This window comes from Myotis yumanensis, unplaced genomic scaffold (genome assembly GCF_028538775.1).
Source record: "Myotis yumanensis isolate MYYU_CA2020_CCGP unplaced genomic scaffold, mMyoYum1.0.hap1 SCAF_22, whole genome shotgun sequence".
NCBI classification, from domain to species: Eukaryota; Metazoa; Chordata; class Mammalia; order Chiroptera; family Vespertilionidae; genus Myotis; species Myotis yumanensis.
In genome coordinates, this window is record NW_027223773.1 from 1,396,926 (window position 1) to 1,420,032 (window position 23,107).

Consider the following 23,107-nt stretch of genomic DNA (forward strand, 5'->3'; position numbering starts at 1 on the left):
CCAGCCGCAGCAGAATTCACACCGAACAGCCAGGCGGACACTTCCCTTTCCGAAGGGGAAGGCGCGGTTTGCTTTCTCACAGCTGCTGTCTGCAGGGAACAAGGGAACCCCCGCCCCCTCCGTCCCATCTGAAGAGCCACAGCCGAGCGGATCAGACACAGACGCGGATCGGAGTGCAAACCACCCCAGCTCAATGCGCTTCCCTCCTGCTTATTCCGGGAGAGTCTTGCTACTGGTGGGACACCCCTTAGATGAGCTACAGTAAAGACATGGGGGGGGGGGTAGGGAGGAGAGGGGGTGTTAGCTCCAAAGCGTCGAAAATATTTATTGCTATTATTGCAACAGGAAAATTGTCCCCTCGGGGTCCTCCTGCTCTGTCGGGAGGCAGGGAACCTGATGGCAGGCAAAGAGGAATAAGAAGAAAGAGAACTGAACAAAAATAGATACAGAGGCAGAGCAGCAGCGAACAGACTGTCAAACTACAGCGGGAAGGCCGGGGAGGGTTGGGGCGGGGGTTGGTAAGAGATCAACCGAAGGACTTGTATGCATGCAGATAAGCATAACCAATGGACACAAGACACTGGGGGGTAGGGGAAGCCAGGGGAATGTCAAGGGGGAATAAAGGAGACATATGTAATACTCTTTGTAATACTTTAAGCAATAAAACAAAATTTTTTAAAAAAAAAAGAAGAAGAAGAAAGAGAATAGCCCTGGCTGGTGTGGCTCAGTGGATAGAGCGTCAGCCTGTGGACTGAAGGGTCCCAGGTTCGATTCCCAGTCAGGGCACATGCCTGGGTTGCGGGCTCGATCCCCAGTAGGGGGCGTGCAGGAGGCAGCCGATCCATGATTCTCTCTCATCATTGATGTTTCTCTCTCTCTCCCCTCCTCTCTAAAATCAATAAAATATATATTTTTAAAAAGAGTAAAGAGAATAATAACAGCCATGATCATCACTGCTGACATAGATTCATACTTTCTTATTTTATTGTTTTTAATGTACATTTTTATTGATTTCAGAGAGGAAGGGGGAGGGAGAGAGAGAGAGAGAGAGATAGAAACATCCATGATGAGAGAGAATCACAGATCTGCCGCCTCCTGCACGCCCCCTACTGGGGATCGAGCCTGAAACGCGGGCATGTGCCCTTGACCGGGAATCAAACCCGGGACCTCCTGGTTCACTGAGCTGCACCAGCCAGGCCGGGCTGGTCAAACATTTCATTAACTCGCCCCGAATGCCTTCCGCTGTGTCTGGAAGCTCTCGTGTCCCTCACAGTATTCCTACCCCAATAGATGGCTCCCTCCTCCTTCCACCACCACCCCCGCCCTCTCCCGCTGCACAGAGAGTTTAAGCTCATTTCAGGAGAGAAAGGAACCTGGTGGCCAACAGTGCTCCTCGGAACTGCCGTTTCTAAAGGAAGATGAAAAGGTGAGGCCGACTGTGATTCAAATGGCACCTCCAGCGGCTTGGCCAGGCTCCCTTAATGGAGTGGAAGGAACGCCATTCAGCGGGGCTCGGAGGAGGCAGGTGCGCCCAGCGGGACGGGGCCGGGGGAATTCAGATCCACACAGAGGACTGGAGTCTGAGTTCAGCCCTGCCCGTCGGGCCATTGTGAGGGGAGAGCGATCACAGACTTGGGAGTGGGCTGCGCTGTCCAGGGGCAGGGACCTGGGGCGTGGGGCCCAGAAGCTCCCGTGGCAAGTGGCTGGGGCCACGGACACGCGGCCCCTCCGTCCCCCCCCCCCCCCCCCCCGTGACGGCGCAAGGGACACAGGGCGTCCTGACAGCATCTCAGGATGTGGGCTGGACGGGGAGCCCTTGGGGTTCAAGAGGAAAACATCACCATCCCCAAGTCCTACGTGGACACCTGGGGGAGACAGGGACGGAGGAAAGCGTGTGAGCGAGGACCGGTCCGTGTGTGCAGCGTCTCTGCTGAATTTAAAGGAGAAGAAAAGGCCCCGGCCGGTGTGGCTCAGTGGATAGAGCGTCGGCCTGCAGACTGAAGGGTCCCGGGTTCGATTCTGGTCAAGGCCACATGCCCAGGTTGTGGGCTCCATCCCCAGTAGGGGGTGTGTGGGGGGCAGCCGATCCATGATTCTCTCTCATCATGGATGTTTCTCTTTCTCTCCCTCTCCCTTCCTCTCTGAAATCAATAAAAATATATTTAATAAAAAAAAAAAAGGGAAATTCTTCAGGGCCTGGAGTTCTATTTCGGAATGGAGTTTATTTTATTGTTAAGGCTGTTTTCGAAGGAGCGTGGAGGCTAAAACATTTGAGGGCCACGGTTCCAGCCACGCTGGAGGAGATTTCGAAACCACACATTGGTACTAACTTGAGCTGCTCGCCACGAAGCGAAGCGTTTCTTGTCTTTTTGTTAAGGTGGCCTTTAGAGAGTATTCAAACGGGGGTGGGGGGCTGTGTGTGAAGGGGGTGCAAGCATGGGCGTGCATGGCCCCTAAGTTCTTTTTCAGCTCCGGTTTCGCAATGCCCTGCGGAAGGGATTGCAAAGGGGCCTCGCCGAGGGTATGGTTCTCACGAGGCTGGTGAGAAAGTCAGCAGAAAGGCCTGTGGTTGTCGGGAAGGCGCGAGCGGAGGATGCCGGGGGGGGGGCACCCCGAGCCCCGTGCTGGCGAGGGAACGGTGAGGACCAGGTGCTCACTGCCAGGTCACCCACGTTTCACAAGGGGACCCCTTCCTGGGAAGACGGAGACTGGCTACCATGGTGGTCCCCCCCATCTCCCCTTCACATTCTAGACACAGAGAGTTCAGAGGTTTTCAGAGAGAAATGGGCAGGAACACGGAGGTTCCTGGTCTGGACGATGTCACAGCTGACACCCTGGGGGCCTCCTTTCGCTGTCCTGGTTCTACCGTTTGTGTCAACTCTGAAGCTAGAGACTCCGAGCCTGTCCCAGGCAACTTCTCACCAAACTCTAAACAGCTGCCCGGAACATACATGGGCAACGCGTGTGAACGCAACTTACAGGAGAGACGCCAAGCGATGGTAGGGACATGAAACACACACACACACACACACACACACACACACAATGCCAACCAAACGGCGTGCAATTCAGAAATTTTGAGAAATACCTTGTACCTATAGGAGGAGCACTTGTTTGGAAACAATGAAAAAAAAAAGAAAAGAAAGAAAATGATGATTGAAGCGCCAGCAAATGTATGTAGAAGGAAACTCATGTGTATAATTACTAAGAACATATGTGCTAGGACACAGTATGTGTCCAGTGGTGACTGGAAAGAGAATCAGGCAAGGTCAAAGGGCAAGGTCACAGTATGTGTCCAGGCAAGGTCACAGTAGGTGTCCAGGCAAGGTCAAAGTGCAAGGAGCCGGTACGTCCTTCCCAGAGACGTAAGACTCACGCAGACACCCCCTCAGGACTATGTGTCTCCACGGTCCGTCCGCATCAGCCTCTGGGTCTAACCTTCAGGAAACAGAATCTCAAGCTCTCAGAGCGTTCATTGTGCTTGAAAGAGCTCGGTCCTTCATTGTAAGTTCGTCACTAAGAATCGTGAAAAGGTTGAAGGATCCGGGAAGGCAATCCTTGCTCTCATTGGCCACCACGAAGGCAGAAGGCAGAAGGCTGCCTCCCCGTGCAGTCCTTCACTGCTCGCTTCTGCAAGGTAGACCAGGTGGCTTGTTCAACCCCACATTCCCAAGTGGTTGGGGTAAAACAAACAAACAACTTTCTCTTCTAAAAACTGACTCCAAAGCAAAGGGAGAATGGGGTTTCTTGAAGAATTGTTATGAGCCCAGCCGGTGTGGCCCGGCGGTTGAGCTTGGATTTACGAACCAGGAGGTCACGGTTCCAATCCCGGTCAGGGCCCAGGCCCGGGTTGTAGGCTCCATTCCAAGGGTGGGGCATGCAGGGGGCAGCCGATCAATGATTCTCTGTCATCATTGAAGTTTCTATCTCTCTCTCCCTCCCCCTTCCTCTCTGAAATCAATAAAAAATATATATATATTTTTTTAAGAAAAGAATTTTTATGAAAAACAACCACAAAACTACGCTACTCTTTCTAAAGTCTTTGCAGGGGGCATGAATGATCATGATTTTCAAGAAACTAGCGCATATGAAGACCAGAAGAGAAATTCCATCAAGTCCTGTTGTGTGTGTGTGTGTGTGTGTGAGAGAGAGAGAGAGAGAGAGAGAGAGAGAATTTCCATTATGCCAGGTCACAAATACCAAAGTGTTAACCACCTTTTTGGGGGTGAGAGAGACAGGAAAGGGTGGAAGAGGCATAAAAAAGTGTCCCCTTCGTCTGCAAAAGATCCAGAAAAGCTTCGTAACATGAACCACTTCCCAGCCACCCGTCCTCCCTGCCCATGTCCTTCTGTCTCAGGAAGTAAAAAAAAAAAAAAACACAACAAAAAACAAAAGTTTTGTCAGAATATTTCTCAACTTCTGCTTCTGTTCCGTCAGAACCCGGAAGTAACGAGACAGTTAAAAATGAAAATTGTTCATTTTTTTAAAATGACAATTAAATGTTCTTTGAAATCCACAACACTTGGTGTACTTCATTCAGGTGCGTTTGGGATTTTCGGTGACTATTAACCATGAATCTATTTTTATTCAAAATGAAAACCTAGTTTACTCTTGGCAGCCTTTAGCTTAGCTTGGGGAAAAGTAAAATCACCATGGCTTGGCTCCAATAAAAACAGAAAATGGTAAGGCTTATAAAGTTGGATTCCAATAATCATCATCATCATCATCATCATCTAACGCTTAGTAATCTAGTGACAGTATTCAGTATCAGAAAGGGTTCTGTTAAAGAGAGCTCGGTCCTTCATTGTAAGTAGAAACATCCATGATGAGAGAGAATCATGGACCGGCTGCCTCCTGCACGCCCCACACTGGGGATCGAGCCCGTACCCCGGGCATGTGTCCTGACTGGGAATCGAACCCTGACCTCCTGGTTCAGAGGTCGACGCTCAGCCACTGAGCCACGCCGGCCGGGCCAGGAAGGGTTCTTTTCTCCAAGAACATTTCATCCACCAGTCAACTTGGGAAAAGTTAATTTTCGGAAAGATTAACGATCAACATTGCGATTAGGAAAAAGACCCAGCTACTTTGCGGGCTCTCGAACCAAAGGTGGCGGGTATCGGCCCAAAGCCCGCTCTCCCGGGAAAAGACGCATCGTGGTGTCTATCCCACGGCCTGTGTACAGCCGGTGCACGAGGACCAGAGCCGTGTCCTGGTGGAATTCACGTGTTCCGTCCACCCAGGAAACGGATCTCCCCCTGCAAGCAGGATTGCTCTCGCTGGCTCCTGGAGGCTCTGCGCCTGGTGAACATCACGCTTACTCCCCCGTAGAGGTCGGCCTGCTCGCACGAGGTCTAGTCACAGGATGTGGCTGCCTCAACTTTATCTCCATCTGGCAGAGCCTGAACAGCCTATCGGGGCGCTCGGCTCCCACTGCACAGCCACCCTGCTTTCCCCGGCCGCCTGCCCCCCACCCCTCCCCGCCTCCTTCCCCTCCCCGCCCCCCTCCGTGACGCGCATTTCTCGTAAAACCACAAGTCGGTCAACTTCCTCAGGGAACTGGCAAGGCCCGGCGACCAAGGGACCCTGTGGTGTGCGGCCCGGTCCCCGGTGGCTCTCGGGTCTGGCATTGTGATGATCAGACAAGAGTGTCCGACGACCCTGCGTGGCCCAGACCCTGTGTCTACACGAGGCTCTCACTCACCGTCTACTTGCAGGTGTCTGCACCCAAATGGGGGGGGGGGGGGCGGGGGATGAGGGTGTGGGAGCAAAAGAAAGCAGCCACAGTATCTTTTCATTGAAAAGCAGGCCAGGAAGTGTCTCTCTCTCTCTCCCATGTGCAGAGGATGAAAATACCTGTATGACCTTTTTTATTTATTAAAAAAAAAATTACTTATTTCAGAGAGGAAGAGTGAGGGAGAGGGAAAGATAGAAACATCAATGATGAGAGCGAATCATGGATCGGCTGCCTCCTGCACGCCCCACACTGGGGATCAAGCCTGCAACCCGGGCACGTGACCTCGACTGGAATCGAACCCAGGACCCTGCAGGTCACAGGCCAACGCTCTATCCACCAAGCCACGCCAGCTGGGGCTCTATGACCCTTTGTCACCGTGAAACACTGGCTATTTGTCCTAGTCAGTCTCATCAGAAACAGCAGCCCCCCACGTGGGAATGGTCTTGAAGGGAAACCTCGCTCTGATTTGGAGGGAGACCCATTCATCTATGACACAATGACCAAGCTGTGCTCTGGGTACGATTGGCAAACATGCAGGTAATTCTTCCATGAGAAAAACTCATGCCATGAGAGATCAACCAAAGAATTGTGTGCATATAAGCATAACCAATGGACACAGACAGTGGTGGTGAGGGGGGGCGGTCGGGGAGTTGAAGGCCGGGGCTCGGAGCAGGGGAAGGGGCAAGGCTGGGAGAGGACAGTGGGGGGGGGGGGGGGCGGGGGCGGGGGAAAAGGGGACGTATCATATTCTAGTTTCTGCAAGGTAGACCAGGTGGCTTGTTCAAGTCAACATCCCCAAATGGTAAGGCTTTCAATAATAAAGAATTTTTTAAAAAGAAGAAAAAAAAAAACTCCTGCCATGACAAGAGAACGAATTTTTATATTGTTTTGTTAAGCCTCCTTGGAGATTAACAATGAGATATTTGATATCTCATTGCGACTCCAACATTCTCCCCTGTGACTATCTTTGATATGTGACTCTAGGTTTCTAACCATTGTATGATGTCCCCCCCGCTTGGGTCACTGTCAGTGGTACCCAACCAGCCCCGAGCCCAACAGCACAGAGTGGGTGCTTTCTGACAAAGTGTCCGTAGGTGAGTGATGCGACTAGCTCACTAAATGACCTCAGCTATGCCAGCAGCTCTCAAGGAAGGAGGTGGGAGCTGCCAGTTTTGCCCTCAGGAGGCATCTGGCAACACCTGGAGACAGTTTGGGTTGTGATGCTGGAGGGGGGGAGGGAGGAGGGAGGAAGAGGTGCTACTGTGTGTAGCTTACAAAGGCCAGGGCTGCCGCTAAACCTCCCCCAACGCACAGGCCAGCCCATCGTCCAGCCCCAAATGCCCCTCCGGCCGAGGCCGAGAAGCTGGACGAAGCCGTTCACGCCCCTGATCGAGGGGGCCGAGGCCTGAAGGAGGCGAGTCACTTAGCCCAACCCCGCTCCTCAGCACCGAAGTGGAGTGAGGGAGGGAGTTAGGGTTCAAAATTCGTCCCCGAACATCGAAGAGGAGACTCACTTCCTTGCATCAGACAAACGGGCAACAAACACGAGGAGATGCTGGAGGAATTCTGCCCCAAACCGCCTCCTCTGGGGTGTGACCTGGGACAGGGCACTAAGTATCTCCGAGTTTCCGTTTGTAAAACAGATGCGTTCAAAGAGACGATTTCTAAGGTCTCTTTCTTGTTCCCTAAAATTCTATCACCGTGGACAGCATGATGCTTCCAGGATGGTGGTCTCCAGATCTCCGAATGCCTTGTCTCCCTTTTTGAACCGCTTCCCTAGGGATCCAAACCCAGGTCAAAGCAGGAAATACTGCTGCTAATTAAAAACAACAACAAGCCATGCCTGGAGCGACACATGACTGTCAGTGAACAGTGAAGAACAGAATCAAGCTGGAATTTGTTGCCTACACATACAGGGACCGGAGTGAAGGCATGCTCGTTGTCTGTTGTTCTATTGGGTAGACCAGTTCTCCGGCCCTTTGGTATCCTGTGTACACAGTAACCTAGGCCAGTGATGGCGAACCTTTTGAGCTCGGCGTGTCAGCATTTTGAAAAACCCTAACTTCACTCTGGTGCCGTGTCACATAGAGAGATTTTTTGATATTTGCAACCAGAGTAACACAAAGATTTATCTTTTTGATATTTATTTTATATATTTAAATGCCATTTAACAAGGAAAAATCAACCAAAAAAAATGAGTTCGCGTGTCACCTCTGACACGCGTGTCATAGGTTCGCCATCGCTGACCTACGCTGACTGCACACTCGCAATATGAAAGCTCTAAAAATGAAAGGAAATCGGCCGTGCGAGCAGCAAACTGTTGTCCCTGAATTGCAGAGGTCCGGCAGGTACCATCTGATGATATATCATTTCCTGGGATAAAAGTTTCCCAAAGTATTCACGGGTCTGTAACTCACACTTAGCAAGTTCGATAGGGTAGGCGAGACAAATTTGATCAGTGTTTGAAATTTTTCATTTTAACACTCCTGTGTTTCGACTGAGAGAGGAACCAAAGTTGCTAGTTACGTGCTCTATTTTTCAGATTGAAGAAGAGTTTAGACCCTGGCTGGGGTGGCTTAGGAGGTAGAGCCTCGGCCTGAGGACTGAAGGGTCCCGGGTTCGATTCTGGTCAAGGGCACGTCCCTCAGTTGCAGGCTCGATTCCTGGGCCTGGTGGGGGTGCGTGCAGGAGGCAACCAGTCAATGTGTCTCTCTCCCACATCGATGTTTCTCTCTCTCGGTCTCTCCCCTTCCCTTCCACTCTCTCTCAAAATCAGTGGAAAGATATCCTCAGATGAGGATTAACAACAAGAAAAAAGAGTTTATTAGACGGCTACAATTATATAATAGGACACTAGACAAAAGGAGAAAATATACTACGTATAACCCTTGTGTACAAATTTGGGGGGCACCGCATAACCCGTAAGTCCTCAGTTTAAATCCCCTTTCATCATAAAATAAAGGAATGAAGTTTTAAATATCTCATTACTTTATCCCACTACCTAATTTTTTTTTTTTCAACCAGAAGAAATGAAGCTATCATTTTATGGATTGTTTGTGGGTTGTTGTTGTTGTTTTTTTTTTAACCCAGAAAGAATTTTAATCTGACCCATGTGCCATCATTATTGTTAACCTGTGGACGTTTTAACAACATTTCGATGGATCTTAAATCAATTAACACGATAAAGAAAACCATCTGCGGCCCTAGCCCTTCTCCGAGTGGCCCTTATGATCGGTTTTTTTTTTTAAAGGGGGTTTAACATGTACTTAATTAAAAAGGCCATTGAAAATTCCATAATTCATTGTGTGCGACCGCGGCAGATATTAACATCGCGTCGGTTTTATTAAGGAACCCAATGCCTGTGTCTCGGCTTGAGGGGCTTATTGGGGGGAGTCGGCGGAAGGAACCGCTTTCTCGCCCATCAAATCCAGATGCTCAGCCCGTAAAACAGGGGCTCGGAGTGAGGCGGCTCCGGGCATCCGAGCTGCTACCAGGACCTGAGGTTCTGTCACCGCAGCGGAACCTCCCGGGCCGGGGAAGCCGGGGGCGGCCTGTCGGCGATGACGCTTGCCTTCTGTCTCCCAGGGTCTCTACCAGCTATTCTCTGAATTAAACATGGGGTGGGATCATGGGTGGCTTCCGATAAAAGGCACAGGAATTTGTTTTTTCTTTGTAGAAACAGTATCAGGTAAGTATTTTGATCGCAACCACAAAGGTGCCTTTGTAACCAAAAAAAATAAAAATAGATCCGTGTTAAGCACTTTTAAAAAATATATATATATTTTTTGATGTCAGAGAGGAAGGGAGAGGGAGAGAGGGATAGAAATATCCATGGTGAGAGAGAATCATGGATCAGCTGCCTCCTGCACGCACCCTACTGGGGATGGAGCCTGCAACCTGGGTACGGGCCCCTGACCGGAATAGAACCCGGGACCCTTCGGTCTGCAGGCCGACGCTCTACCCACTGAGCCACACCGGCCAGGGCAGGTTCGCAAGGCTTTTCTCTCCTGAGGACTCACAGGCAGCTAGATGTTTGTGCTTTGCAGTCAAGCCTGCTTCCTGGCCGGCTGACACCAAGGATGGTGTCCACAGGGTGATTGTCTGGTTCCCACACTCTGAGATGCTGTGGGCAATACATCGGTCCCTCCCTGCAACCCCCCCCCCCCAACCCCGGTCTCTGGAGCTGACACAGATGTTCCTAAACTGCTTGATGTCCTTGTGAAAGTTAAGCGGGGCCGGAAGCGAAAGCAGCGGGACTTTCTCATGAGCTGAGCTTTTCTTTAAAATATTTTTTTATTGGTTTCAGAGAGGGAGAGAGAGAAACATCAAGGACGAGAGAGAACCATGGATCGGCTGCCTCCCGCACGCCCCACACTGGGGATGGAGCCCGAAACCCGGGCCTGTGCCCCGACCGGGAATCGAACCCCGACCTCCTGGTTCATAGGTCGACGCTCAACCACTGAGCCACAACGGCCCTTTGTCAAAATCACAGGGAACTGGCCAGACCTCTGATGCACCCCTTGTTCAACATCAGCAAGACGCCATCATACAGAACGGAGTATCCGTCGTGTTTAGGTTGCTCAGTCTTTGGATGCGACCACAGCCCTGTTCTCCTCTCTTCCATCCAGCGGCCAACGATGGCTCAGGCCGTCACTTCATCCACCGAAGCGTTAGAAGCCAAAGGGACGAGGGAATGGAACGCAGTGGAGGCGAGGCGATGCGCAGGGCGCGTGGGACGAGCTCAGCGTCCCCCCGCCCTCCCCCTCCCTCCTCCTTCCCCAATGTGAGGACCTAACATGAGAACCAGGAACACTCCATGGGACTGTTCCCTTTTAGGGTGTGACCGGCAGGACGCTTCATGGTAAGAGCCGGGGAGCCGGGGAGCCCGGGAGCAGATAGATTTATGGCGGCAGAGTCTGGGCTGGACTCCATAATGATTTGTAAACAAGTTAAATGAGACCACATTTCTGTCCGAGATTGAGAACAGGTGCCTGGCACATGGTAGCGGCCCCGCTTTTCTTATTAGCTGACTGTTTCTCCGATTAACTAGCTACCCGTTAGGCCCAACACAAGTTGCTCCACATATACATCTCCTTTAAGAAAACCTGCCACTCGAGAAATTAAAATTTTATATACATATGTCCGCCCCCTCCCAAAAAAAATCCCCCATAAATCTCTGTTTGTGTACTGTGTCATCATCAAGGCTACTGGGTAGCCTACTAGAAGCCCAAGTGATAACCAATTACTTTTCAGATTTCTGAAAGAAATGAAAGGTGTACAATTGGCTTGAGAAAGAAGAGTTTCAAGTAACTCTCCACAAACTTCCCCACCTGTCCACGTATTGGCTTCAATAGAGTCTTTAAATACTTTTATCAAAACAAAATATGTATCACAAGGGACTCGGTAGAGCATTCATGCTTGTAGATATTTTTTAATTAAATTTTTAATCATTGGGCTCTCGATATAGTCCACATAGCTTTTAATAAAACAAATTATTGTGTTATGCCTCTCTCTCTCTCTCCTTTTTTCTTCCTTTTTTGTTAATCCTCCTCCGAGGATATTTCTCCATTCATTTTTAGGGAGAGTGGAAGAGAGAGGGAGAGACAGAGAGAAACATCGATGAGAGAGAAACACATCCATTGGTCGCCTCCTGCATGAGCCCCAACCAGGGCCTGGGCTGGGGAGGAGCCTGCAACCGAGGTACATGCCCTTGACCGGAATCGAACCTGGGACCCTTCAGTCCACAGGCTGAAGCTCTCTCCACTGAGCCACACCAGCCAGGGCCCCTTTCTCTTTTTAACAGCTAAGCCGGCGATACCTGTGATATTGAATGTTTGCGATATCAACATTGAAAGTTTGATTTCTGTATGGAATTCCCCGGGTTCCCATCCTAGGCCGACAAGCGTGCTGAGCGCCTTCAAGGCCACCCAATCCCTTGTTCCGCATCTGGAGCAAAACACTGTTCTCTTCCTCTCCGGCTCTCCCCTCTTTCTCCTCCTCCCTTCTCCCCCTGACCCCTCCACACAGGACGTGGGCCCGGGCTCAGCGAGAGCCCCTCGTACGTGTCCGTCTAGACGTGCTCCTACCCCATCACGCTCGGTCCCCTGTTGAGATCCCCCTGCACACAGTGGCCTGCAGACCTAGGGTTCCGGTGACGTCTGGGCCTCCCTAGTTGGGTGTCTAAGGAGGATTCCAGCATCAAAGTGGACAAGGCACAGCCCGAGGGCCTGGCCCTGGTTGGGGTGTTTCCCATCCCAGCTGCTCACTGGGAAGCAGGGAGCCGTTCTAACGTCCTACTTCCTGTCCACACAGCAAGGTCTTGCTCCTGTGTCACCGGGTGCTCTCGCTCCACGTCCACCCCAGCTCTCCCTCCCACCCACCCAGCTGCCTCCCAGCTGCTCGCCTGGCCCTGGACTCATTTCCAACGTAGCCGCCCCCTCCCAGCAGCCCGGGGGGAGTCCCATCTCCTGTCCTGGCAACTGCTGTGATGCCCACTGTACAGATGAGGAAACTGAGGATCTGAAAGGGCGATCCCTCGTGTTTGTTGCTATTTTATTCAAGATGGAAATAAAACCAGGTGGTTGTCTACCTAACACGTCCCCCACCGTCTCTTCCCAGTCCACTCTGGGCGGAATGCAAACTCTATCCATTTCCACAAGGCCTGGGGGGGCCTGTCCCCCTTCCCCCCACCCCTCCACCCCCCGCTCATCTCTCCAGCGTCCCCACCCACGCAAGACTCAGCCTCGACCCACGACCTACAGGCACCTGTCTCCGTGCTGGGCCGGGAGCCCGCCAATTTTTTTGCTTTTTTTTTTTTTTTTTTCTGAGGGGCCTTTGCACCTGCCACTTCCTGTTCACACAAATCTTTACATGTCGTCAGCTTCGGGGTAGCTTACCGACACCCCTCCCAAGAGGGCTTCCTGGGCCACTCTGTTTAAAGGGCCATTCACCCTCCACGCCCCCAAATCTGGCCTGTCCCCCACCCCAACCCCTCACCCCGTTTCGTGGCACAGCACTTCCGGGATCTGAACACTTCTTGCTTATTTATTTGTGGTGGTTTTTTTTATTTGTTGGTCGGTTTGTTATCTCGCTTGCTAAGCAGTGAGCTCTGTGAAAGTTGGTGCTTCTTCTGTTCTATTTACCAGGCGTCTGCCCTTCAAATAGTCCCGGGCACACAGTCGTGTGTTGAATCGACAGCAGTGGAATCAAGAAGGCAGATCCTCTCATGCCATTGCTACTGGGGTTATGCCCATTGTACAGAGAGGGAAACTGAGGCTCTGACAGGGAAATCCCTCGCGTCTCCTGATGGGAAAGCCCGGAAGGGAGTCCGGGGAAGAGGCTGAAGATGGCCTCTTCAGGCCGTTAAACACAGAGCTTTGTCTGCAGCCGACATTTCGAGAATCATCTCTTCAAATTACTTTCCTTAGTTCCCTGGCCCGTTTCCTTTGCTCACCTACTTCCCTCCCATCACTTCCTCTCACAGCCAACACTCGAAACCGAGACTTAGGCTCTGGGCCTTCCCCCCCCCCCCCCCGCCCCCCCCCCTTAGCCATCATGTACCTCCATCATCCCTACCCTGTCAATAAGCAAACTCAGAAAATGGAAACGTGGTCCCTGAAAAGTGGAGCGACGTGGAGGGCTTATTAGAAACAAGTTCACCTCTTCGTGTAGAAAAACAGAAGAGGATTTGGAGACCTAAGTCTTAGAAGTGAAAGTAGAAGACAGGGCCTAACGTATCTGCTTGGCGACCCACATTTATCATAGCAACCAAACAGCCAGCACGTGTTCCCTCTAGTTCCCCTGCAGAGGACAGCGGGCGCGTCCCCGAGTGGAAACCCGCCAGCCAGCTCCCGCCCGACTCGTGGCCTAAGCCTCTGGGTGGCTGCGCGGAGGTGACCCGGTGGCGGTAATTTCTGGAATAAGGTGAGAACCTCGTGTGTTTTCCACCATCAAAGTGTCCAGCAAATGTCAGATGACTTCCCTTGGACTTCAAAAGGCAGCCGAGGCACCTGGGCGCCTGGCTCTCGCTTTAGGTGACATCAAAGGCCGGGGGGGGGGGGGGGGAGCGGGGGAAACCCGTGCTTCCCATCGGGGAATTCAGCTCGAGGCGGACTCAGGCCTGGGCCGCGTCGACGCCTCTTCGAGATGATGGCAGCGGCCACCTTTGCGGACGAACGTGGCACCGGCGTTCACGGTCCGGCCACGTGGATCGAGGATGTCTCCTCGCTTTTCACGAGGGGCAGGTGGCCTTGGCTGACGTCTGTCTCGCTACGGCCATGGAAGAGGCCCCGTGCACCCTAGTCCACCCATGTAGCTAATCCGGGGGGATGGGGCTTACATGCATGTTGCACACAGATGGCCTTGGAGGAGGGACTCTCCACCCTTCATCCTTGGTGTTGTTTGCCCACCATCATGAGGTCCTGGACGCAGTCCCCTGGCTGGTGAGGCCCACGAAGAATGCTGAGCAATCCAGTGGAAGAACAGACCCGGGGTGAACCTCAGTCCCCATCCCCCCACATCTCACTCCTTATCGGCTGGTGGGCTTGAAACATTTCTGGGAAAGATCACCCCGAAGAGTGAGGGGTGTATCTGTGCGCGGATGTGTGGACTGTTTGACATTTGTGTCCAAGGAAATCTTTTTTCTTTTCCGTTGAAATCACAAAACCAACCCAAACGAAGTGGGGCTATTGGCCGGCTCCTCCTCCTCCCGTCGACCGCCTTTATTTATAAATATCTAATAAGTATTTATGAAATATCAACTAATAACCAGGGACAGGAAGCCGGCACAGTGAATCTGGTGGGGACAGAGGCCTTGGTGTAGTCTGGCAAGAAGACAGTGTGTTGTGTGTTGTGTGCAGATTGAAAGATAAGAACTTTTCTGTGTAATTTCTGAAGATTGAGAACATTCATGCTAATCTGTTGCCAAAAATATGACTAGGTTGAGGAGACAGCTTACAGGGGACTTGAAAGATTTAGAGCCTCATCTCTAAGCAGCCCCTACCGCGGGAGATTGGAAACTCGACCACGATGAGCGTGGGATGTGGTATTCACAGCTCACAGGACACGGAAAACACTCGTAAAATGTTTGTGCACAAAATGAGTCAGTGAGCAAATCGGCAGGTGTAGCTAACCTGGCGACGTGAGGCAGAAAGTCGTTCGGTGGTGGGTCTTGGGAATCTGTGAACTTCCCATGTTTCTCAAAAAAACAATCATGGTTTACTTAGAGAGAAAAAAAAAACTTGAAATAGTCAATGTCACACAGAGCATGTGCTGCGAGAGAGAGTAAGAGCGAGGGGAAGAGAGAAAGAAAAACAAAATGTTAGCGGGGATCTTTTTCCTTCTAGTTCCTGAAGTTTTCTACCCTGTAGAAATGTTACCATGAGCAATTCCATTAAGTAACAACAAAGGGGCAGAATTAAAATCGGTTTTAGGAGCCGTGAAGTACTTGCTACACCCAAGGTTGGGTTATACTGTCAGGCCATCCATCGGTTCGTTCAACTAACAAGTTGAAGGGGCTCATGGGTAAAGAGACCGATGGCCCCCACGTGAGCTCCCCAGATGACCACCACCTACAGGGACCTGCCACACGGTGGAATACTACGCAGCCACGAAAAAGAAAGCGCTCTCACCGTTTCCAACAACAGCATGGAGGGACCTGGAGAGCATTACACTAAGCGAAATAAGCCAGTCGGAGAAAGACAAGCAGCACCTGACCTCCACTCAGATGTGGAATCTAATGAACAACACAAACTGATAAATAAAAATAGATCCAGAGACAGAGAAGCATCGAACAGATTGTCAAACCTCAGAGGGAAGGTGGGGGACGGTGGGCGGGTGGGAAGAGATCAACCAATGAACTTGTAGGCAGATATGCACAACCCATGGACACAGACAATAGGGTGGTGACGGCCTGGGGTGGGGGACTGGGGCGGGCTGGGAGAGGTCAATGTGGGGGAGGGGGAACTATGGAATACTTTCAACAATAAAGATTTTTTATTCAAGGGACCTGCAACGGTATCGTTCACAGATCATCACGGCGGACGCCTCCATCCGAGAGTAGTCATCATCGTCCCCATTAAAAACAAAGACAGCGGCAAGAGCGATCCGCACGCCCAACTGTTTGGAGACAGAAATCTATCACAGTCTCAGGAAAAGGCAAGTTAACGACAGGAGGCCATCATCCGGGTCACGGCGAGGTGGCAGACGGAGCTGGGGGGCGGGGAGGGGCTGGCTTAGAAGGCGTGTGGAGGCCCTGTAACCGCTTGTATTTGTTCAAAATGCAGAGCCCGACTCATGGTGACTGGACACCCTAGTTCGGCCCCGCCCACCCCTGCACATGGAGAACATTGTGAACTCATTATGTTGATTCTTCTCCTTATTTTTTGCCCCAAATTTTGGTAGGAAGTTGGCAAGGGTGTGTAAGCGAATCCGAAGAACAGCACAGCAATGAATAAGAAGTAAAATCTAACAATTCCAGGAGGCAGCCGATCCATGATGCTCTCCCATCATGGATGTTTCTCGTCTCTCCCCCTCTCCCTTCCTCTCTGAAATCAATAAGCTTTTTTTTTTTTTAATCTAACACTCCTAGACTCTAAAGCAGTCCTCTAGGTTTTCCTAAAGTGTCCATGGGCTGAGAGATAACCAGAACTCTCATATCTCAACATGAATCTTGCTCATCGCTCTGAATTGCAAAATGAATGTTACTGATACCAGTGTCAACCCATAAATCAGAGACCGGGTAATACTGCCAGCGCTAACGTTGGACAAAAGTAAAAAAAATAAAATTCTACATAAATTCCTTTTTTTGTAACATTAAAATGCAAAAATAAAGAAAGAAACTAGCAATGGCAAAAAAAATGCATACGAGACATGTTGTTTCTGACTACATAGGAGAATTAAAACCCTTTTGGAAAATTAAGATCTGTGTTCTTTGCCAACTAGAATTACACGTGTGCAAGTCATAGCCATAAAGGAAAATTCCCAGAGGCGTACGCCATAATCAGTCAGACGATGTGGATAAAAATTCATTCATAAATTTAATAGTCATTATAAACATTCAATGAAAATCGATTTTGTCGAGCCTTCGTTCGGGAAAATAAAAATAAAAATAAAAATGGAAAAAACTGGTCATGGTCTAATCAGGCTCCGTATTAAAAAAAAAAAAAAAAAAATTAAAAAAAGAAATACCCGGGAATTAAATGGGCTTCGTAGAATTGTTTTTCTGTGGAACTTGTCCTCGAGGAAAACTCATAAATGTTGGAATAGTCTCATTAAATGTTTATTTTCATAAAAATCTGACTCAAAAAAATGGAATGAAAATTATGGGATGCAGGTTTGCTCCCGCCCACAGGAAGCCGTGGACGGAGGCAGGTGCAAAGGTGAGTCTCGCCTTTTACAGCCACGGGCCTGGGGGGGGAGGGGTGGGGGGGATAATGACACAGTCGGGGTGGGAGAAAGGCCAGATTTCGGGCTATTGGTTCAATCAGAACCGGTACGAGTTGTGAAAGGGGATGGACTCGCAAACTACGTAAGTGATAGAATCCCAGACTCTCCTGAAAAACCCTAAAACAGGGGAGGAATCCAAGTTAAAGAATCCGAAGACCTTGAAGGGAGCACCCCTCGGCCACAGAGCTGCCACTACCTCCTGGAGCAGCGGTTCTCAACCTTCCTCATGCCTCGACCCTTTCATACAGCTCCTCGTGTTGTGGTGACCCCCAGCCATAAAATTATTTTCGTGGCTACTTCATCACTGTCATGTTGCTACTGTTATGAATCGCCATGTAAATATCTGATAGGCGGGATGTATTTTCATGGTTACAAATTGAACATCATGAAAGCATCGTGATGAATCCCCAAAACAATATGTAATGATAGATGTGTTTTCCGATGGTCTTAGGCGACCCCCGTGAAAGGGTCGTTCGACCCCCAAAGGGGTCGCGACCCACAGGTTGAGAACCGCTGCCCTAGCTGGTTTGGCTCAGTGGATAGAGCGTCGGCCTGCGGACTGAAGGGTCCCAGGTTCGATTCTGGCTTGGAGGCTCTGGATAGACTGAAATGGAAGTAGCCCGCTGACGTGTAAGGAGAAGAAAGCAGAGTGAAGCTTTTAGGCCGTCTTTGGGTATTTTCTCATGTAAATATCGGTGAGGGCCTGGTAGACAGAAATCGAATCGTTACCATAATTCTTATTCCTGTATATTTCCAGATCATGAAGAAATAGACTCTAACCATGTCATATGCCAAGTGAACACCCTGCAATATTTCATTTTTTTCCCCTTTGTCCTTCCCTAAAGAGTCCTATCGCTACGAAAGCAAAAGTCATAGCGCTGATGATCCTTCGGGGACCGGCAGCCAGGATGGGTGTCTGTTACTGACGAAGCTGTGTAGCTGGAAATTGCATTTAAGCTGGGATTCGGTTACATTTCCCTTCTGGTTGTCTCCAGTGTGAATATTCCCACGGACGCATGACTGCAAAGAGCAGAGGGACCTCTTTCTGGGCACCCGGTGCCTTCCCTCCACGTGGTTGGCGCTCGGGACCTCGCCTCCACCAACTCTGTGCTCCTTCCCCCAGGGGGACCCATCAACCTGACCACAGTCTCCGCTCCGGACCAACTCGGACCGGCCTCCCTGGTCACCTCTCCCATCTGTCCTGGGAATGGCCCTCGCCAGTTCCCGGGGACTCCACTCTCTTGTCCCCCCTCCTCCTCCTCCTCTTCCCCCCCCCCCCCTCCTCCTCCTCCTCCTCCTCCTTCTCTCCTCCTCCTCCTCCTTCTCCTCCTCCTCCTCCTTCTCCTCTTCCTCTTCCTCCTCCTTCTCTCTTCCTCCTCCTCCTCCTCTTCCTCTTCCTCCTCCTCTCCTCCTCCTTTCTTAGAATCCACAGTTTTGTCCAAAGACACCCATTCCTTTTTCCAGCGCCTGCTGAGGCAGGCAGGTCCGGGTGACACAAAAGAAGGCATAAGCCGTCATTTCTACTTCCAGGGGGGGTCCCGTGCCCCCCAAAGCCCTGAGTGTAGGTAAAAATAGTAACCATACCACCAGCAGCTTGAAAGAGCGTGTGAAACAGGCCAGGGAAAGGGGCAACCGGGCAGCATTGCACGGGCGATGCTGGTGGCGGGAGTGACCAAGGAGAAGGCGGGGGAGGACACAGGACCTAGAGCCTCCGGGCCCTGAGGAAGGGAGTGGACAGGACCCGGTGTGAACAGCCTGAGGCTCGGGCTGAGTTCATCGGCCAGAAAAGAGAAAACACAGAGGTCCCCAGCTCCTCGCTCCCCCACGAGCCCAGCTGCTCGGCCACGAGTGTGGAGTGGACGCCATTCAGAGATTATTAAAAACTAAAATCAGCCCTGGCCGGTGTGGCTCAGCGGATAGAGCTTCGGCCTGCAGACCCAAGGGTCCCGGGTTCGATTCCAGTCAAAGGCACGTACCTCGGTTGCAGGCTCCTCGGGCCCTGGTCATGGCATGTGCAGGAGGCAACCCATCGATGTGTTTCCCTCACATCGGTGTTTCTCTCTGTCTCTCCCCCTCTCTTCCACTCTCCCTAAAAATCAATAAAAAAAATATCCTCGGGAGAGGATTAAAAAACAAAACAAAAAACCCACAATTCCAACATAGCAAAAGAATTTTAAAAAAAAACAAAAAACTAAAATCACAAAACTTGGGAGCAAATGCAACAAACTCAGGAGGTAGCTACTGCCCTGCCTTTCAGAGGAAAGGAGAGGGGTGGGAAGACAGATTGCATTATAAGGATCTATTTTTTTTTTCCAAACACAAAACAAGATTAAATTTAGAAGAGCAGGCAGGTTCCTCTGCTCAGAGTCGAGTCTGGAAGTAGGGAATCGGGGGTCACGAATGAGTACGAGGTGGTGACAAGGAGCTCTGAGCGCAGACGATACAAAGAGAAATGGCCAAGAATCGAAGCCCCCCTCCCCGGGACCCCAATTTTTAAAAGTAGACAGATCACTAGATCAATGGTAGACTGATCTATAACACACATAAAACTCCAGATAAACATATATGCATCACACAGAACCAGTACCCTTCACGCACACATATGACCCAGCTCAATTCGCCACCCTGGCCCTGTGCTTACGTCGAACAAGACATAAAAATGAGAAAAAGGCCCCTAACCCCACCTGACCCTTCCTCTAACAAAATGCACTTTCAATGCTAGCCATGCTAAGGGTCGCCCCGCCCCCCCCGGGCAGGTTTTGATTACAAAAATATTTTTTTTAATTGGTGAATAACCATGCACCCCACATCGCTAAACTGCAGAGTATTTAGAACTTCATGGGGCTGCTTAGCAGATGAGGTGGGTGATGTGCCCCGAGCGCCCGCGATGTGCAAGGCCAAGGACGTGGGTGCAACGTGAGCTACTTCCTTTCGACGGCGATGGATGGAAAAATGAAGAACTGGGCCCCGGAAATGAGTGCTCGCTGATCTGACTCAGAGCTCGCTCGCTCGTCCCCGCACCCGCACCCCCACCCTGGGCCCCACCGTTAACTTAGACATTTTCAACCAAAACCAAGAGTTTGGACTTTCAGTTTTCACGGCAAAGGCACCCACCGGAGAGGCGCCACACTTCTGTGCAGGACGCAAGCCCGCGTGGCTGCTGCCCCCAACACAGTTACACGTTGTTGTATTTTAGGGGTGAAATAGCATCGGAATCGTGCCCGTGGATGTCTCTGGACTTTTGGTCCTATTTCGTTAGGCCTTCGGGGTACACAACGTACATGTGCTACCCGGGAGCCTAACACGCCCTACCAACACTGGATGCAGATTTCACGCAGTTAAATAAGACATAGCACCTTTGTTGCTGATAAAGAGACATATTCAACTCAAAGCATGAGTAACTTCCCAAATGAGACCCACACTCGCCAAATGCCTTTCAGAACTTAAAAGCATGATCATCAAGATTTGCAGATACAGATGGTTAGACCTATATTCCCCCTCCCGCCCCCCCAAAAAATAAGTATATATATTTCAGGAAGACTATCAACACCTTTTAGAAAGATGTCTGCTCTCCATACTTATGTGAGCAACTGACGTTAAACTTGAACCTCCAAAACAAATCTATGCATATCTACCCACTTTTGTCTCGCATAAGGGTTGAGAGGTTTTTAGATCATTTTTATCCTCTGATTTTGATTGCAAACTCAAACATGTTCCTTAACGGGAAAGTCCTTCACAGACTGGGTTGGGTTGGAATTTCTAGGGGGGGCTTGCCCTGCGGCCAGCCGAATATTTCCGAACCCCTTTTAGAAATGCTTCGAAGCCCTTCTGGAGTGGGGCTTGTTCATGGGAAGGGACTCCGGCGTATGAGAATACACATGTGATCACCCTATTAAGGCTCTTCTTCTTTATCACTCGTTTTTGATTATGTGAAGCAACTCGAGAAGGACGGTAGCTAGCAAACGTTGTCTGTACTAAGACAAAACGCCGTCCCCGTGTAAAATCACTTCAGTCCGTCTCTGCAGTCACACACACACACACACGCACACACGCTCGCACACCGCTTCCCACCGTCCGGGGCCACACAGAATAGAAACTGGCAAATGCAACCAACTCAGGAGGCAGCTACTGCCCTGCCTTTCAGAGGAAAGGAGAGGGGTGGGAAGACAGAACTCCAATAAAATAGAAAAAGATTTTCAAAGTAAAAAAGTGAATACCGACAAGCAACATTTTTTAAAATAACTTTTTTTTTTTTTTTTTTTTTTTTGCTTATTTGGAATTTCTACCAAAAAAAAATATGTCTATGTCCTTTCAACAACAAACAACAACAAAAAAACAGCTTTAGGTACGACATCATAAGGAGCAACATTAAATATCCATTTGGTAGCTCCGTTGAATCATCAACTGACATGTATTCAGGACCCGAACTGAAACTGTTCAGAAAATGCTCCTTCCATCGACCGAGGAGGCTACAGAGATTCTCAAATGTCAAAAGGTCCCCGACATCCCATGGGTCACATTTTCCTAAGGACCCTCGCGTGGGCTTCATTGTTGGGGGGTCATATTATCATCTCGCCGCCCAGATCCTCACACCCACCCATCACCCAGGAAGGGCGGTGGCCCCCTACGAATCTCCAAAGCGAGTGAGCAGCACAGCGACGCGTAAGGACGGGTACGGAACCAAGAACTTGATCTCAGACACCTTCTGGGATAAGAACACGCCAAGAGGTGACATTTTCCCACATGGCCACGGCCATTCTCTTCCACGGCCACCGAACAAAGGCGGCCACAAAGCCCATTGCTATTCATCAACATTTGAGGAAGTGGCCTGCTGGTCCGGAAAGTGGGGGTGGCTACGTGCAAGCGAAGGCATAGCATGACTTTAAAAAAAAAATGCATTTCTTGTTAAGAGGATAAAAATTCACTTATTTGAGTCCTTAACGTGTCCTTGGGTTTCATACACGGACACCCAGGCCCGTGCGAGGGGGGAATGACAATGGCCTTTGTAATACCCGGGCACAGTCTGTCAGCGAAGACTCGTCCTTTTAACTTGTGATTTTTTTTTCATTTTTATTTTTTGTCCCTTAAATAAGTAGGCATTTTTTTTTTTTTTCAGCAGAAACCGTGGCTTGGGTCTCAGCGCGAGCCAGGGTCTGTCTGGGCTCGGACAGCCCTGGCCATCCCACTCCCTCCCTTCCGGTCACTACCCCTTCACTTGTTCCTACGTCCGTCCGTGTCTCAGACCGATGCCCCCCTCAAGCAAACGCTAGGTGAGGAAGTCGTAAGAGTCCCGGGTACTTACCTTGCCCGACGATCCCGGCGTCCAGACAGACACAGGCCAAGGCCAGCAGCTTCAGCCACAAATCCATGGTCATTATCAGGAGATCGGCCTGTGGCCCAGCATGCGTCCCTCTGCGAAGGGGAAGACAATGGTTATCGCCGGGCAAGTGCGTCCCCCGCGGAAACCCGGTGACAGAGACGGGGCGCGGGCGCCTACCCCTCGCGGATGTCTTCTCAGACCCCAGCGATTTCCTCCTCTGCCGCCCCGAGAACGAGCCGCCCGCTGATCTCCAGGGGCGGTGGGTGGTGATGTCAGATTCGGTTTCACTAACTTCTCCAAAAGCGCGGCCCCGCGGCCTCTTTGCAGGAAGTCAAGAAACTCGTTCAAAGCCAGTGCGACAGGCATCTCACTTCCTCGGTTCGAGTGGCTCGGCTGGGGGCACAGGCCTTTGGGGAGATTTTTGTCCCTGCAAGGAAGATGGCCCTTGAGTGTCCAAGTGATGCTCCTTCCCCCCAATATTCATTCCTGTTGGAACACACCGTATCCTCCCTCCTCCCTCCTCCCGACCCCCCAAATAACCAATCATTTTCTTACCCAAGAGATGATGGTGCAGGTGGAGCATGGGCGGGTGGTGGCAAGGGGATTCG

The 23,107-nt window shown here is 50.7% G+C and overlaps 1 protein-coding gene across 5 annotated transcripts in view; it reads right to left on the minus strand.

Annotated features, from left to right (window-relative positions):
* The window catches only part of PTPRC (protein tyrosine phosphatase receptor type C), a 65,984-nt gene extending 43,316 nt beyond the window's left edge, over nt 1-22,668 (minus strand). For all 5 annotated transcript variants that reach the window (XM_070401428.1, XM_070401427.1, XM_070401426.1 and 2 more), the window contains exon 1: nt 22,482-22,668. In XM_070401428.1, the coding sequence (XP_070257529.1) occupies nt 22,482-22,554 (73 nt within the window). In that variant the 5' untranslated portion in view covers nt 22,555-22,668. The remainder of the gene's footprint in view (nt 1-22,481) is intronic.
* Nucleotides 22,669-23,107: the final 439 nt, after the last annotated feature.